At 46.3% G+C, this 16,726-nt stretch overlaps 2 protein-coding genes across 3 annotated transcripts in view; one reads left to right on the forward strand and one right to left on the reverse strand.

The window, feature by feature from the left end:
- Positions 1 to 6,645, forward strand: part of TBP (TATA-box binding protein) — a 26,196-nt gene extending 19,551 nt beyond the window's left edge. For both annotated transcript variants that reach the window (XM_066372830.1, XM_066372831.1), the window contains exons 5-8: positions 479 to 570; positions 2,540 to 2,707; positions 3,833 to 3,927; positions 5,904 to 6,645. In XM_066372830.1, coding sequence (XP_066228927.1) covers positions 479 to 570; positions 2,540 to 2,707; positions 3,833 to 3,927; positions 5,904 to 5,983 — 435 coding nt within the window. In that variant the 3' untranslated portion in view covers positions 5,984 to 6,645. The remainder of the gene's footprint in view (positions 1 to 478; positions 571 to 2,539; positions 2,708 to 3,832; positions 3,928 to 5,903) is intronic.
- A 1,237-nt stretch (positions 6,646 to 7,882) lies between these two features.
- On the reverse strand, positions 7,883 to 16,489 carry PDCD2 (programmed cell death 2). Its single transcript, XM_066372829.1, has 6 exons — positions 16,163 to 16,489; positions 14,754 to 14,996; positions 13,544 to 13,672; positions 12,134 to 12,237; positions 10,937 to 11,050; positions 7,883 to 9,421 (listed from the first exon to the last, which is right to left on the reverse strand). Exons 1-6 carry the CDS (start codon positions 16,443 to 16,445, stop codon positions 9,263 to 9,265), a joined length of 1,032 nt encoding a protein of 343 aa, XP_066228926.1. The 5' UTR covers positions 16,446 to 16,489; the 3' UTR covers positions 7,883 to 9,262.
- Between the last annotated feature and the right edge of the window lie 237 nt (positions 16,490 to 16,726).

The following is a 16,726-nucleotide window of genomic DNA, read 5'->3' on the forward strand; positions in this document are numbered from 1 at the left end:
CCCTCTCTCTCCCTTCCTCTCTCTGTCTCTAGCTTGGTTGCTTGGAGTGTGGTGTGGAGCACGAGGTTGCTGGTTCGATTCCCCAGTCAGGGCACATACAGGAGCAGCTCGATGTCCCTGTCTCTCTCTCTCACCCCCTGCCTCTCTCACTCAAAAAATAAATAAATAAAAAGCTAGTAATGGGAAGCAGCAAATATAAAGTAGAAACAGAGGCACTGGTATTTATTAAGGATGTAATTAAAGAAAAAAAATTGCAAATACTACTTGTGTTGTAGGAATGTAGGAAAGAGTACAAAGATCGTGGCCCAGCTTAGCTGTCCCAGTTCTGCTCCCTGTGGGAGAGCTTGTCTGCCTGTAGTGGGGGTGGGAGGGTGTCTGGCATGGGAACACGTGGCCGGTGCCGTGGCGGCTGCGCACTGGCTCTTCGTAGCTGTCCTCTCGTTCTCCTAACTCCTTCACCACCGCTCTGACATTCCAGCGGTTTGCGGCTGTGATCATGAGAATAAGGGAGCCCCGGACCACGGCACTGATCTTCAGCTCTGGGAAGATGGTGTGCACAGGCGCCAAGAGGTAGGCGAAGCCGTTGCCCTCCTCCCGTCTTATCCCCCGTGTTCTAGGAGGGAGGGAACAGTTTAATACAATGTTAACAGTTTTCTTATTAAAATGGTTGGTTCTAATTGTTAGCAGAATTTCATTTTCTTAGAAGTAGGCGTGAGTCTTGTACCTACATTATCATCGCTTACTTCCATAAGAGTCAGTTGTGTTTTATGTTTATTTAATAAAATGTAACATCAAAACTGGAATGCTGAGGGAAAAAAAAAAAAACTGGAATGCTGAGGTCGCCGGTTCAAAACCCTAGGATTACCTGGTCAAGGCACATATGGGAGTTGATGCTTCCTGCTCCTCCTCTCTCTCTCTCTCTCTCTCTCTCTCTCTCTCTCCTCCTTCTCTCCTCTCTAAAATGAATAAATAAAGTCTTAAAAAATAAATAAATACTTTTTTTTTTAAAAAAATGTAACATCAAAACTATTAAGAAGGATCCATCCTATACCTAACAGTTCATCCCCGAGGGAAAAGACATTTTGGTTAAGAATCATGAGAGAGCCACAGACGGCCTTGGCTGTGCAGTGTGACGTGAGGTCACAGGTACCTCTGTCCTCGTGGTGACTGGTGTCCATTCTGCCACAGACGGCCTTGGCTGTGCAGTGTGACGTGAGGTCACAGGTGCCTCTGTCCTCGTGGTGACTGGTGTCCATTCTGCCACAGACAGCCTTGGCTGTGCAGTGTGATGTGAGGTCACAGGTGCCTCTGTCCTCATGGTGACTGGTGTCCATTCTGCCTGAGTCGTGCACCTTTGTGTAAAACGCTGCTGCCTGTAATCTGCTTCTGTGCACAGTGAGCCCCTCTGTGAAAGTTAGTGTTTGGGGGCCTTGAGTGGTCTAACCGCCCACAGACTTGGTAGGAGGTATGGGGGTGGAGGGTGGAGTGAAGTTTAGTAACAAATGAAGTAAGCTAAACTGTTCAAATAAAAGATGGTTAAAATGCCCGTGAGGCATTAACACATAGAAGGGGCTGTGGGCACATTTGCTTATTCTGAACTTTGACGTTGTCTGAATGAAGAGAAGCCATTCAATCTGTGGGGATTCTGGCTCTAGTATCAGAGTGTTTCCAACAGGCAGGACACGGGTCAGCCCTTGGCTCCACGTCACACTTCATTTAGGAGTCGTATCTGCTTGTTTTCCTCGGGACAGAACAGCAGGCGCAGGTGTCAGTGGTGCTCCACCCTGTTCCCTTCACTGTAGATGTCTCATGCAGACTCTCGTCTTTCTGTCCCGAGCACTTTCTCAGACTGAACAGCATGTGTCTATTTTGGTGGTTATTTAAAATAATCAAGTTAAGAAACCCTAAAAAATATATTATGTTTTTAAGAAAAAAAAAAAATGATGTTTATGGTTAATTTTTGTCGTTTTTGACCCTGCGCTTGAATACAAAGGGTTATTTTGTTTGTGATGGTAAAATTTCTCTCATTCTGCATGTTCTACATAAGCTTTGCATTCTAAGTCATAGTTTTTTTGGTTTTTTTTCTTTCATTTTTCTGAAGCTGGAAACGGGGAGGCAGTCAGACATCTAAGTCATAGTTTTATTTGCATTGTAGAAATGGGACATCAAATAGGATAGAATGAGTGTGTGTTCTTCAGGTACAAATTTCATCAGTATTTTCCTGTCACATTGAAGATCGTTAGTTTACATCTCAGGAGGAATTTGTGGACTAGAATACGAGAGCAGTGGTAATGATGAAGATCATATGTCTAACACCTATGAACTCTGGAGCCGTCAGTAATTCTGTGAATTGGAAAGGTGATCATCTGGTAGGCCTGCTTTCCTGCCAAGGATGCAGAATGACTAGTAAAATGGTTTGTGTCTGCTAATCTTTTCTTTTATTGGAAAGGGGATGGCCAGTCACTTAATTTTTTAAGTCATTCATCTAACTATTTTAGCTGGTTTTGAGTATAAATAACTCACTTTTTCTTTTTCCTAGTGAAGAGCAGTCCCGACTAGCAGCGAGAAAGTATGCCAGAGTTGTGCAGAAGTTGGGTTTCCCAGCCAAGTTCTTGGACTTCAAGATCCAGAACATGGTGGGAAGCTGTGACGTGAAGTTCCCCATCAGGTTGGAGGGCCTTGTGTTGACCCACCAGCAGTTCAGTAGGTAAGTCTGAAGGTGTTGGGGTTGCCTGAGGCAGCAGTCTCTCAGAGGTTCCTGGGAGAGCACCTGCAGCATGGGTAGCTGGTGAGAACCAGGCCTGCAGCCCCGCTGTGTTTGCTGGAGGTTTCTCACACTGGCTGTGCTGCTGCGTCTGGTTCTCACCGCCTTCCTTCCACTGCACGTGGTCATGTGTGAACCCCCTCGGCTGTATGAAATGGATTCCCCTCTGTATGCCCCGTCGTTAGACTGCTTAGTGAATAATTTCAGATGCGTGAATTAAACCCACAACCTCATGCATCAGTTTCCCCCAGGTGTTTGGATCTTTGGTCTACTCGGCATTACCGGATCCTCTGGCAGAGGGTACGGTTGAGTGACATGAATATCCTCTCTGTTTAGTCTCCCTGCTTCTTCCTGCTGAGACCACCAGGCACATACCCCCCACCCCGCTCACAGCAGCCCTCAGGCTCTCTGCCCTCAGGGCACCAGGGCCTTTGCACACCCACTCCTGTGCCTGTCATGGTCATTTCACTTTCCCTAGACAACTCCCAATCGCATGTCACGTGCCCATCCAAGCATCCCTTCCTCAGAGAGATCTTCCTGAACTGTCCACTGGGCTACACACATACTGTTTTCAGTCTCTGGAGCAATGCAGTGAGACTGCTAGGATTAGAGTAAGACACGCGAGTACAGCATTTGGTCAGACAGCAGAGCAGGGAAAGTTCCGCTCTCCCATCACTTTGTTTGATGGTCTGACCAGCATCATCAGCTGGAGCCGATTTAAAGCTAAAGACACAAGATGGGAATGATTAAAAGGCAAAATGTTGCTGTCAGATCTGAGAAACAAATGCTACTAGGTCAGGCCCAGGGAAACTTGAAAACAATGGAGAGCTCTTGTTATGATAGAAAACCTAGATTTCTGAGAAATAGGGCTATCTGGTCTTCACATGCCAGTTATCGGTTGTCCTCACTGGACTTCCGTCCCCTCTCCGTTGATGCTCCTGGAGGGGCTGGGCTTTGCCTCCATAGAGTTGGCTGTTTTTCCATATTTTCACTTAAACAGGTCTTCATGTTCTCTAAAAACGTGGGCAAGTTTTAATTTATAAATTGTTTTTGCCATTTTCCTTCTAGTTATGAGCCAGAGTTATTTCCTGGTTTAATCTACAGAATGATCAAACCCAGAATTGTTCTCCTTATTTTTGTTTCTGGAAAAGTTGTATTAACAGGTAAGTTGTAACAGGAAATGGTGTCTGAAGGTTTGAATGTGTCGAGAATGGCAGGGTCTCAGTGCTGAGAAGCTGAGAAGGAATTGCTGGAGTGGGACAGGTGGTAACAACTTGCAAAGAAGCTTTTCTTTCCCTTCCACCCAAACCTACTGGCGAGAATTTAACCCCTGTTGGGAGTGAGAGGAGGGAAGCTGGACCAGTCTTGCTAGTCCTTCAGCCCAGGCGTGATCGCTGGGGGGACGGGAGAAGGTGAGCATCACATTGGGTAAAATCTGGTGTTTTAAGTGGGACATTGTTCCTACAGACTTACCACTTATCAGCAGTGTAGTTTTGGGACAACAAAGGGAGATTTGGAGGCTCTTGGTACAAGGCGACGATTGGGAAATAAGATTCAGCCGTTGCATTGCGCCTGCGGCATGATCTGGTGCAGGGACCAGCAGAGAGGTAGGCGAGTCCTGGGGCATTCCTTTTGTCATTGAAAAAGCCCTTTTAAGCCTGACCAGGGGTTGCACAGTGGATAGAGTGTTGACTTCGGACACAGAGGACCCAGGTTCAAAACCCTGAGATTGCTGCCTTGACCAACTTGAGCTCGAGGTTGCTGGCTTGAGCATAGGATCATCGACATGACCCCATGTTCACAGGCTTGAGCCCAAACTTGTTGGTTTGAAGGCCAACCACCCTGACGTGAGTCAAGGTCACTGGCTGGACTGGACTCCTCCTCCCTTCATCAAGGAACGTAAGAGAAGCGATCAATAAAGTGCCACAACTACGAGTTGATGCTTCTCATCTCTCTCCCTTCCTGTTTCTTTCTCTGTGTGTCTCTTTGGAAAAAACAAAAAAGCCCTTTTAAGAAAATATCGCTTTAAAAACAGAAAAAGGAGCCTTACCAGGCAGTGGCACAGTGAACAGAGCATCAGACTGGGACGTGGAGGACCCAGGTTCAAAACCCCAAGGTTGCTGGCTGGAGCGTAGGCTCATCTGGTTTGAACAGGGCTCACTCAGTCTGCTGTGGCCCCCCCAGTCAAGGCACATACGAGAAAGCAATCAGTGAACAACGAAGGTGCTGCAATGAGGAATTGATGCTTCTCATCTCTCTCCCTTCCTGTCATTATCTGTCCCTCTCTCTGTCTCTCTCTGACACAAAAATAGTAATAAAAATAAAAACACAAACAGAAACGGGATTGTGACTAGGATCCTGTCAGTAATCTTTCAGTGCCCGAGTGTGCTAGTCTAACTGCAATGGAGAGAACTATTAGTGGTTTTGTTGTAAAGTTGTAATTTTTTTATTTTTAAATATTTTTAAGATTTTTTGTATTGATTCTAGTGAGAGGAAATGGTGGCGGGAGGAGTGGGAAGCAGTGGAAAGCATCAACTCATAGTAGTTGCTTCTTGTATGTGCCTTGACTGGGCAAACCTGGGGTTTCAAACTTGCGGCTCCAGCATCCCACCCGGTTTGTTTTGTGTTTTTTTCCTTCTTCTTTTCCAAGTGAAAAGAGGGGAGATAGACAGACTCCTGCATGCACCCTGACCAGCAGCCTCCTCATCTGGGGCTGAGGGGCTGATGCTCTGCACATCTGGGGCCATGCTCGCAACCAAGCTATTTTTAGTGCCTAAGGCGGAGGCTCCACTGAGCCACCCTCAGCGCCCAGGGTCGATGCACTCAAACCAATTGAGCCATGGCTGCAGGAGAAGGAGAGAGAGAGAGAGAGAGAGAGAGAGAGAGAGAGAGAGAGAAGGAGGGGAGTGGAGAAACAGATGGTTGCTTCTCCTGTGTGCCCTGACTGGGAATCAAACCCACCTTCACCTGCTGGGCCAACACTCTACCACTGAGCCAGCCAGCCAGAGCAACCTCAGCATTCCAAGTGCATGCTTTATCCACTCTTCCACCACAGGTCAGGCTAAAGTCCTAATTTTATCTCCTAATGGGTTAGAAAATGCCATTTCAGACTCTCATCACTACTCCACTTGTCTTCTAGGTGCTAAAGTCAGAGCGGAAATTTACGAAGCCTTTGAAAACATCTACCCTATTCTCAAGGGCTTCAGAAAGACGACGTAATGATTGTCCTGCCCTGTTGCCCTCCTCACCCGCTTGTTCTTGAAAACAAACCAGTTTGGGTACATTTAAGTGGTGGTGGTGTCAGCGGCCCCGGGCCCTGTGGGTGGTACCCACGTGCAGCCGGTGTCATTGTAGTGGCCGCACAGTGCCACCTGTTTACCCAGATTTTAACCACGTAGTGCTGCTGACAGGTTGGTCTGAGGGACAAAACTTTAGTGTTAAAGCCACCTCTACAATTGACTGGACTTTTTGATTTGTTTGCTTTCTTCCCCATAAACCAGTTTTTATATTTCTACCAGAAAAGGAAAAAATGTTTTTTAAAAGTGTTGTTTTTCTAATTTGTAACTCCTAGGGCTTATTTTTGTGCCAGACACATTCCGCCTTCAGTATTGCAGAACAGATGTATTAATGAACATGAATGGCTGTAAATATTTCTTCTCAGTACTCTGTACAATAAATGCTGTTTATAAAAGTGTTAGATGTTATAAATGATACATTGGAAGATGTGGTCATACTGTTTAAAAAGTTGTATTTTAGATATAATGCCTGAAACCACTTTGTTGTGTGTGTGTGTTTCAATCAACCCGTCATGGCACATTGCAATGAATATGGAAGAACTGGCCAGAAATACAAGGTTGCCGATCAGACATTTTATCGTGTTCCACGTATCGAGCTCCTCCCGTTTCCCAGTTACTGCTTGTAACTCGCCCTCACCCTGCAGCCATCAGAGTCCTGCCAGCTATCCCTGAATCCCCTCCTGGTCCAGACCAGCCACAGCCCCTTGCCCCCCACATAACCACTATCCTCATAGTGGTCAGTCTAACGTTTTTAAATTTTTGAGGTTTTTATACCAATCTATTCCATCAGTTTCCTCTCAGCCTCTCTTCCTTCCAATTTCAGGCCAGTTTGGCTGGTAGCTTCTCAGTGTGTCCTGCCGAGTTCAGACTCGTGGTGGTGGTCTGCATATTCCCTTCTATCTCCAGAGGCTTGATGCCTTTATCAAGACTAACTGGCCCTGTTCTTTTGTTAGGAATCAAATGTTTGGTTGCCACTCTTCTCTTGGATCTATTATTTGTAAGGGGGTTGCAAATGAAATTGTAATTTCGCTTTTTCTCATATTCATTGGAATAGTATTATAAAGTGATGTACTTCATACAGTTTGCTTAAGTTTTCAAGATAAAATACCTCCTGAGTTCATACTGATATGCTCAGTTCAAATGTAGGACTAAAGGGGTTTTATGTCAGCAGTCCTACAGACTACCTTCTACACTGAGAACCCTCAAATACCAGGCCAGTGGGTTAAAATATCCCATAATCAGTTCACTATACACACAGCAATCTTAGACTCACACTAGCACCAATGACTATGGAAAGTGTCATATCTGTTTTCACTATGCTTTCTGAATTGTCAGAGGGTGAGGAGGCCAGAACCCAGTGCCCGCTGCAGTGAATGGGCTGCCCCCCCCCCCCCCCCCAGTACAGCTGAGCTTGGCCCAGCAGATCTCGCTTGAAGTGGATGGACTGGCAACAGTGACTGCCGTCCTCCGAGGAGGACAAGGATTGTCTCCACTCTGCTCTCCATTAGCCTGACTGGTAAGCCATTTAACCAAGCACAAGGGGAGATCAATGATGCTGCACAGGTCTTTCAGCCCTGACCTAAGTGTGTATATAATTCTCAGGTTTGGGGACCAGGAGCAGTTGCCGAGTCTCTATTACCTGGTTATTTGATTTTGAAATAGACCCTTCCCAATGCCAGAACCAGTGCCTCAGAATGGCCCCTCTACAGTACATCTTCATAAAAATTACGTTGTTTTGTGGTATATATTCAATGTTAAAAAATTGGTTCAGAAGAGCCAGTAAATAACCTCAAATCCAAAAGACTGAAACAATAATCTTGGAGTGAATTGAGAAGTATTATTTTCAAAACTCAGATAGTGATATGAGGATTCTCCACATGGGGTTATCACCAAATATCCCTTTTGTACAGACTAGTAATTTGAAGTTCGTGCTAGTTTCACACGTGGTGCTGTCTAAACATATTTTATATGTACATCTTTATGAATTACATCCATATGTACATATATACACACAACAGGGCCAGGACTTTCTGATATAGTGAAATAACCAAGTCATTGAGCAGATGATGTGACCTCTCAAGATGTGATGGTGGCAGTGAGCGCATTTCAGGTGTAGCAGGCATGTATGTGGAAGTATGTGATCCAATGTAGATTAGTCACGAGGCAGTTATCAGAACTTGCTGTTGGTTTATAAACACTGGTCAACAGCAGTGTCACAAGAAAACTAAACGGCTAGGGGCTGACAAGAGCCTTAGGATGGTTAACAGTGTAGATTTCGGAGCTGTTTGTGTAAACAGATGCACCTGAAAGCTAAGCTCCAGGGCCCAGTGGGACCACACGGAGGTCACCCAAGGGGACCTTGACGGTGATTCCTGCATCCTTACTCTGGCTTTCTTTCCCGTGTGTGTGTGGGGGGGGGGGGGGGGGGGCGGTGCAAAGGGAGGAATGGTGCCCTTGCCTTTCAGTCTTGGCCGTAAGCAGTGCACCAGCTGACCAACCCCAATTCTGAAGTAGAGCTTCTCTTCAGTCAGGCTGTCTCATCACAAATCTTTTCCTTGTTTGTCATCTCTGCTGCTGCTGTCTGAGAACTACTGGGCATCCCATTCGTTGTACTCAGTGTACTAGCAGGATTTAGTATCTTCTCATGTTCTGGGCTTCCACGCACACTAGAGCCTGTGACAATCACCTGATCAGACAGGTCTGTGTGTTTTACCCATCTTTCTCTTTTGTTTTGTAAATTTTAGGAGGAAAATGACCTGAGTGATGTTTTGACTTAATTAGGCATTTAACACATTCTTAGTGAATATACAAATAAATAGATCATTTCACCTAATTAGCCCAACATTTGGTAACCAGTTGACACCTATGTGAATCTTTCTGTATAAATATTTTTTAAAATACATAATCATACTACAAACAGTACCTATAATGGTATCTTAGCGCCCATTCAGAACTGTACTGTATTTGATGTGCATAGAGGTCTGTATTATTGAAACTGCATAGCCTTCCACCGGATAGAGACACCAAGGTTTGTGTTATTCCCTGTTACTGGCCATTTCTGTTTCACTAATATTTAGACATTGTAAACAATGCCTAAAACATCTTTGTACCTCTCTCCTAATCATTTCCATAGGATAAAGTCCAAAAATTGGAACTGCGAGTCTAAGAGATTATGAGCATATCTGAGGCTTTACGGTGGTGTTTAAGGTGTGTCTGTGATATCCTGCTTCCAGACAAATTCCTCGGTGTAGCCAGTGCCCAGGCTGCAGCTTTCAGCGCAGGTGAAGATTGCCAGGACGCCCCAGTCCACACTCCTGCCCAGCCTGTCGGCCTTAAGGTAATTGAGCAGCTGAGGCATGACCTGCGAAAAGGACGACACCGTCAGAGACCTGCTTCTGGCCAGGCGCCCTGTCCCTGCCGGGGTGAGTATCAGGGTCCGGAGCTTTCGATTTACACACGACACAGCTGATGAGGAGACGACATGCTGTTAACATATTCAGCAATATAAAAATATTTTGCCACTCTGTTCCTTCAAAAACTCTACTTCATTTGGTGTGTCTTTCCCATCTGAAAAAGAACTTCCTGAGTATAATGGATTGGCTGATCCACTTGGTTTGGCTGGCGACCTGTTTTTATTAATAACATGCCACAAAATAGGACTGAGGTTTCTATCTTTTTTTTTTCATTTAAAAGCTGAATAGCAGATACTGTTCCTGTGACTGAAGAAACACTACTAGTAATGAGTACAAAAAAGGAAATCTGCTGTGTTTGTATACGAAGGGTTCCCAGGAGCTCAGTAGTCCGAGAGGAGAGTGAAGAACTGCCCTCACTGATACAAAACTGCTTCACACAAACACTGGCAGCTCACTGTGGGCATCGAGAGCTCTGGGAGCCAATCAGTGTTGAATAGTCCCCATAATTCCCTTTCTACCCCCAAGAAACAAGTTATTAGCTATCACTCTGTAAGGCTAGTGAATTCACAGTTGAAGAATTCAGTGAATTCACCCAATTCCAAAAAGATTTTGATGCTAACAGTTTCTTTTGGAAAACATTTATCTTAATGATTATAATTATATCCATTTGTTTTCCTAATAAATCCACAAACCAAGACTAAATAGAGTAAATCCTAAAACAGTCCTCTAACAAAGTACAAAATCAGACCTTGAGTAATGGAACAAGGTATATTATTTAAAATTACAAAGTCAACAATAGAGGCACTAAAAATAACAATATAACTACACTGGGAAGCCCAGACCAAAAACAAACAAACAAACAAACAAAAAAACATGTAAATCCTCATTACTGTAGAAGTCAGTCAAATGATGTCTGAAAACCAGTAAACTAACAAATATAAGGAAAAGCATGTTATTTAGAGATGAGAATAACTGCCAGATAAAATAGTAAAAACCAATTTTATGTATTTTATTTGGAGAGTGTAGAGTATAGTTATTAAGGCCCGGGACAGTGACACGAGGAAGGGCTCAGGATAGAAGCAGCCACAGGAGAGGCTGCCGGGGCCACTGTCAGCTCACTGGAGCGTCCGAGAAAAGGGGCCCTGAGACAAGTTCAGAGGTCAGCTAACCCAGGACGAGCTGCTACCAGCCTCTGCTCCCCTGGCTGCAAATCTCATGGGGTTCCTTAGAGTTTAGGAGATGCACCCTGTAGGGTAAGGAGAGGGGCAAGGGAAAGGCACCAGCATGCTGTCAGGTGGGAGAGCACATCCCAGTAAAGAACAACCCTAAGGCCACGAGGTTGAGCAGGAAAGCTGAGATTTTCACAACAGGGTCACTTCCATACTAGCATACAGACCCCATGCATACGTTACTTTGATCAAGTTTTCTCATGTTGAAAAGCGTCAAGCAGGGTAAGGTCATACCTGGAATTCAAATATTCTCTTGGCACCACAGGAGCAGTGTGGAATATCCTTTTCTTGGGGGATATTTTCACCAGAGATCCAGATAGGGGCAATCCCTCTGCCATATCTGAGAATCTAAAACCAATGAGGATAAAAAAGAAAAGAAGATGAATTAGAATCACGTTCCGGTCCCCCACATCTCAGCTGAGTTTCCATCTGCTCCTGCGCAGGACGGAACTCGACCGAAAGGCAGTTTACTGGCCCCCTCCCCCCACACCTTCTCAGTGTCATCAAAGCAATTATATCAGCTTATCTAACTCAGGATCAAACTCACTTCTTAAATGATAACGTTTGGAATCAGAATTTTACGACTCATTTTGTGAAGGGACTGATGGTAACCTACTTCCCCATTACCAGGTTGTGGATCCTCAATGGAGCCATCGGTGCTGGCCTCCATACAGAGATAAAAACATTAAACTGTGTTTTTTTTAAAAAGAATATTTTTAAAGGAACAAATATCATGAGAAACATGGTGTTTAGGTAACTACTCCATACAGAGATAAATTTCATTATAACAAGACCTTATCTAACAACTGAACGGTTTTCCTCTACTTTGTTAAATGCGTACACAGTGCTGTAAACCACTTAGCGCTCTTCTTCCTATAAGTGCCTGAACACCAGCTTGATCCAGTGACTGGTTTATGGGACTCTGGCTGAGCTTTCTCTTGTGACTGCTGTTCCCAGTGAGGGAGTGACGGGGAAGAACAGAGATGAGCAAAGGAACCCTGCTGACAATCTCCCAGAACCAATCTCTACTTTATTCACACTGTAGTTGTGACTTCAGAAGCTCATGATGTAACTCGAGGATCCAGGATTCTTTGTACAAAATCAGTGTCTTTGTGTTAACATATTATGTTGGTTTTACGAGCCAAAGGTCCGTTAGAAAATGGGCAAAAATGTCTGTTTGTTATCAGTGCCTGAACTCCATGCACTGCAGGCCATGCATCACTCATCTCCTATCGCTGACACTGTAGTTAGAAAACAAATCCTACGTAATAAACAGCATGACTTTTATTCTTTAAGTTCCTGTTAAAAGGATCAGCACTGCAGAACACCTTTCCTGTGTGCACGGCTGTCCCACGGCAGACACCCTGAAGGGATCCCTGACGAGAACACATGACGAGAACACGTGACGGCAGTTATGGGGCTGTGCTGTACCTGTTCTGGCTCCAGGGCTACTTTAGTTTTAAACTTCTGGAAAATTTTATCTTCCCCGGATTCATGTTTTGCCATGGAATCCAATTCTTCTTCAGGTGCTTCATCTGAAAAACCGTCAACGTAACTATTATGTCAACAGGAATAATCCCCATGGCCTGACAATTCCTATAGGCTGCTGAGAAGAGCCAGTTTTAGAAAACCAACAAATTAGATAGTGTTAAATCAGATGGTGAAGTCCAGATGTTCCCAAGGTCTTTCTCTATTTAAATTCACTCAAGCTGGTGCTGTAATACCATCTGAATCTCCAGGAACTTCATAAAGCAGTCTTTACTTTGCAGGCTCCTTGTGAGCACTATCTGTAGTAAAGCTTCTGATTAAAAAGAACAGACCCATGTTCTGGACTAGGATGGCTGTGCCCAGCACAGGATAGGACACCCAACAAATGTGAGCTCTTACCACTGCTGTCTGTAAGCCATCTCAACTCTTTCTTCAAATCTCCTCCTGTCTCCCCTTTCTCTTCCCAGCTGGTCCACTCACTCGGCTGTCTTGCTCATGAGGGATCAGCCAGCACATTCCTACTGCACTGTCCCCTCCCGGGACCCTGGCTACCTGTACCACTGCTGTCCTCAACCGGGGCTAGTCTTTGTGAGAAGTATCAAAGAGTATTTCTGATACCCTTAGTATGATACTAAGTCTCCATTCTAATCTAACTTTGTGTTTACTAAGAAAGAACTCAAGTTCCAGAGTCAATGAGATGTGAACTCAAACTCTAGTTGTAAAATTTAACAACTTGGGTCAGTTACATGAGCAAACAAATTACACCCAGCAGCTAAAAGTCCTCATGGGATAATGTTGCTAATTTATTGTGATTTTCATGAGATATGCACAAAAGCCCCTGGTGCAGAGTAAATGTTCAATAAGTGCTGGCTGCCAACCAGTCTCTTAGGCTGAGGCACTAAACCCTCTGCTGCTTTCGCTGATCAGCAGAGGCACTGGAGTATGACCCATAGAGAACTGACCAAACCATGTCTCTCATACTGGCCAGGTGAAAGACAAACCCACTTTGAAAAGGTCCTGCCATTGGACATGACTCACATCCGCCATCTTCACCTGAGGAACAGATCGTGGGCCCAGACAAACTGACCCATTTTCCAGCATCTTGTACATCCCTATCCAAGTGACCACCTGGACACTTCCTCTGCCGGAACTGGAAATACCTGGCATATCCAAGGTGGGCAGTACAGGAAGGATGCTGTCCAAGGAGGCAATGTTTGAGAACTCTGTCCTGCAGCCTGCCCCCAAAGTGAACTGACTCTTCCTCTCAGTACCTCTCTTCTTGACATATTGAGCGGTTTGTTTCAAGCATTATGTTAATCACTTAATAAATAAAGTTCTGAAATTACTCCTTACCCATGCTCCCTATAATCTCAGATTCATCTTTTTCTGTAATTTCAGGTGTAATCTCATCTTCTGTTTCTATTACGATTTCATATTCTGGAAAAAGGAAGTTGTGGTCTGGAACTGTATTGTCGAAATTATCTGAAAAAAAAAAGGGTAAATAGCATCATTAGTAATAATTTAGTTTTGTACATGGTCTAATAATGTCCAATTTAAAAAATAGATTCCATTTAGTAACTGTTCCCCCTAGTAAATTAATATATAGAGCTTCAGCATCTTAGGTTATAGTTCATAAATTAAATGCCTCCTATAGGATATAACTATTATAAGTGAGCAAGATCTAACAGTTCTTATATACAGGTGTAGCTACCAAACTTTTGAAAGGTATTATTGCTTTTCTAATTTTAACTTTTCTTCTTAAAATAAAACATCTGGGTTGATGCTATGAAACTGAGTTGTAGATTAAAAAAAAAAAAAAAAAATGATGTACTGGCCCTGCCCAGTTGGCTCAGAGGTAGAGCATCGGCCCAGCATGTGGAAGTCCCAGATTCGATTTCCTGCCAGGGCACACAGGAGAAGTGCCCATCTGCTTCTCCACCCTTTTCCCTCTCCTTTCTCTCTCTCTCTTCCCCTCCCGAAGCCCAGGCTCCATGGGAGCAAAGTTGGCCTGGGCGCTGAGGATGGCTCCATGGCCTCCACCTCAAGTGCTAGAATGGCTCTGGTTGCAGCGGAGCAACGGCCTAGATGGGCAGAGCATCACCCCCTGGTGAGCATGCGGGGTGGATTCTATTCAGGCGCATGCGGGAGTCTTTCTGTCTGCACTCTCCCCATCCCCCAACCCCCGGCTTCTCACTTCAAAAAAATACAAAAAAGGGAAAAAGTACTCAGCTCTGACTGGTTGGCTCAGTGGATAGAACATCGGCCCTGTTTATGGACATTCCGGGTTCGATTCTCCATCAGGGCACAAGAGAGAAGTGACCATCTGCTTCTCTCTCCTGTCTCTCCCTCTTCCCCTCCCGCAACCAGTGGCTCCATTAGTTCAAGCATAGCTGGGCAGAGGATAGCTCCATTGGTACAGAGGGGAGCCTCAGGCACTAAAACTAGCTTGGTTGATTGGAGCACTGGCCCCAGACTGGATCCAGGTGAGGGTACAAGTGGGAGTCTCACTATCCCCCTCCTCTCATTTAAAAAAAATAAAAACAGAGAAATAAGATGGACTCACCTGACTGTCTACAAGCCTGCTTATGTCCTGCTCTCCAGTCCATTGTCTGGTGCTCCTTACTGCAGTAATGCACCTGGTGACAGCCAGAGCAGATCTTGGGGCCTAAGCAACCACAAACCCTGCACAGATGAGCCCCAGACTTGAGCTGCAGGCGCACAGATTCACCTGTCTCGGGAGGAGGATCCTCAGAAGGTGGCTCATGGGAGTAAAAGTTGTTTTTCCTGGGTAGTTGATTTCTAAAAACTAAGAAAAAAGAGAAGGAGCGATATGTCAATTCAAATATTTGAATCTCCATTCCACAAAGGACTGAAAAAACTTTAGTCTCTTTAAAAAAAATAGAAGGGCCCTGGCCGGTTGGCTCAGTGGTAGAGCGTCGGCCTGGTGTGCAGGAGTCCCGGGTTCGATTCCTGGCCAGGGCACACAGGAGAAGCGCCCATCTGCTTCTCCACCCCTCCCCCTCTCCTTCCTCTCTGTCTCTCTCTTCCCCTCCTGCAGCGGAGGCTCCATTGGTGCCAAGTTTGCCCGGGCGCTGAGGATGGCTCTGTGGCCTCTGCCTCAGGTGCTAGAGTGGCTCTGGTCGCAACAGAGCATCACCCCAGATGGGCAGAGCATCAACCCCTGGTGGACGTGCGGGGTGGATCCCGGTCAGGCGCATGCAGGAGTCTGTCTGACTGCCTCCCCGTTTCCAGCTTCAGAAAAATACAAAAACAAAAATAATAAATAAAATAATAAAACATAGAAGGCAGTTTTTTGCTATCAGTGAGTGAGCTTATTTTCTGAAAGAAAACTTTTTAAAAAATGGGAAAGAAAATCTTGAGACCCACAACCTGCTGTAGCAAAACCAGCTAGAGTATATGGACATTCTCCACGCCAAAGTTCAAAATTAAAGGAGTCTTTCATTCCAAGGCGGTGACCTCGCAGAGACCGAGGTCAGTCAAATCATGCGGCCCCTAACAGTTAGCTTTTAAATACAGAATTACAAACTGATTGGGGTACAGGGAGGAAGGGAAGCTTAGCAGTACAACAAAGCGATGAAACAAAGTCTTTTACAATGTTTATCTATAAGATTAGTTCAGGGAGAAACATTCTGGGAACGTCTGCAACCTCGCAGAACTAGCCCAAGGCCACAGCCTGGGAAAGCGGCCTCAAGGCCAGGGGCAGGCCGAGTCATTTCTGCCGAAAGTCTCTGTTTCAGAGAGAGTGCATTCTGCGGCTTTATCTCAAACCGAGTTCGCTCTTCAAGCTTGTCTGAACAAGTCATTCAAGCAGTTTTCCGAAACCGACCATTTCTAACGAGCGAACAGAAGCACCAGCACCGAGTGCCCAGCCGGGAGGAAGAGGCCGGAGGGTGCGCGGTGACGGGGACGCCCCTCTGTCCCGCGCCGGGCGGGCCAGGCGGCCGCACTCACCGCGGAGGCCCGCGCAGCACGGCGGCGCGCGGCAGCAGAAGAGGAACAGGCCCCGGTGGAAGGCGTCGGCGCGGCCGGGCAGGGGCGCGTACAGCTGGAGCACGAAAGCCAGCGGGCGGCCGCACAGCGCGCACGCCAACTTCGAGGGCCCGGGCAGCCCGGCCTCGCCCAGCCACGCCGGCCGCCCGCCCACCTTGCTGGGGAACTGCTCGCTGCGCAGCCGCCACGGCGGCGCTGCCTCCACGAAGCCCAGCTCCGCCAGCGCGGTGCGCTCGGCCGCCATGCCGCGAGGCGGACTGCCGCACCCCGCCGCCAGCCGGAAGAAGGGCGACGCGTAGGCCCGCCTGCCAGAGGCGATTGGACAAGAAGGGCATGAGGCGTGGCCAGCTTCCGGTCTCGTGACCGGGGCGGGGTGCGCGTCTCCACGCACCCCAGTGTGCTGGTTCTGAGCAGGTGGGAGCCTCAGGACATGGAACTGATGCAGAACGCCGGTTCTGTGAGGCTGTGCGCCGGGCCGCGGGTGCGGCCGGGACAGCTACTGAAAGCTTCCGTGATATTCGCCTT

Source organism: Saccopteryx leptura, chromosome 3 (genome assembly GCF_036850995.1).
Source record: "Saccopteryx leptura isolate mSacLep1 chromosome 3, mSacLep1_pri_phased_curated, whole genome shotgun sequence".
Lineage (NCBI taxonomy): Eukaryota > Metazoa > Chordata > Mammalia > Chiroptera > Emballonuridae > Saccopteryx > Saccopteryx leptura.

What these genes read in the sequence shown, in the direction of transcription:
- PDCD2 (XM_066372829.1), bottom strand. Translation starts at nt 16,445, where the DNA reads ATGGCGGCCGAGCGCACCGCGCTGGCGGAGCTGGGCTTCGTGGAGGCA. An exon ending in GTGCTGCGCGGGCCTCCGCG is followed by an intron (nt 14,997 to 16,162) that starts GTGAGTGCGGCC and finishes CTTTTTTCTTAG; the next exon opens with TTTTTAGAAATCAACTACCC. An exon ending in TGAGATTATAGGGAGCATGG is followed by an intron (nt 12,238 to 13,543) that starts GTAAGGAGTAAT and finishes ACGGTTTTTCAG; the next exon opens with ATGAAGCACCTGAAGAAGAA.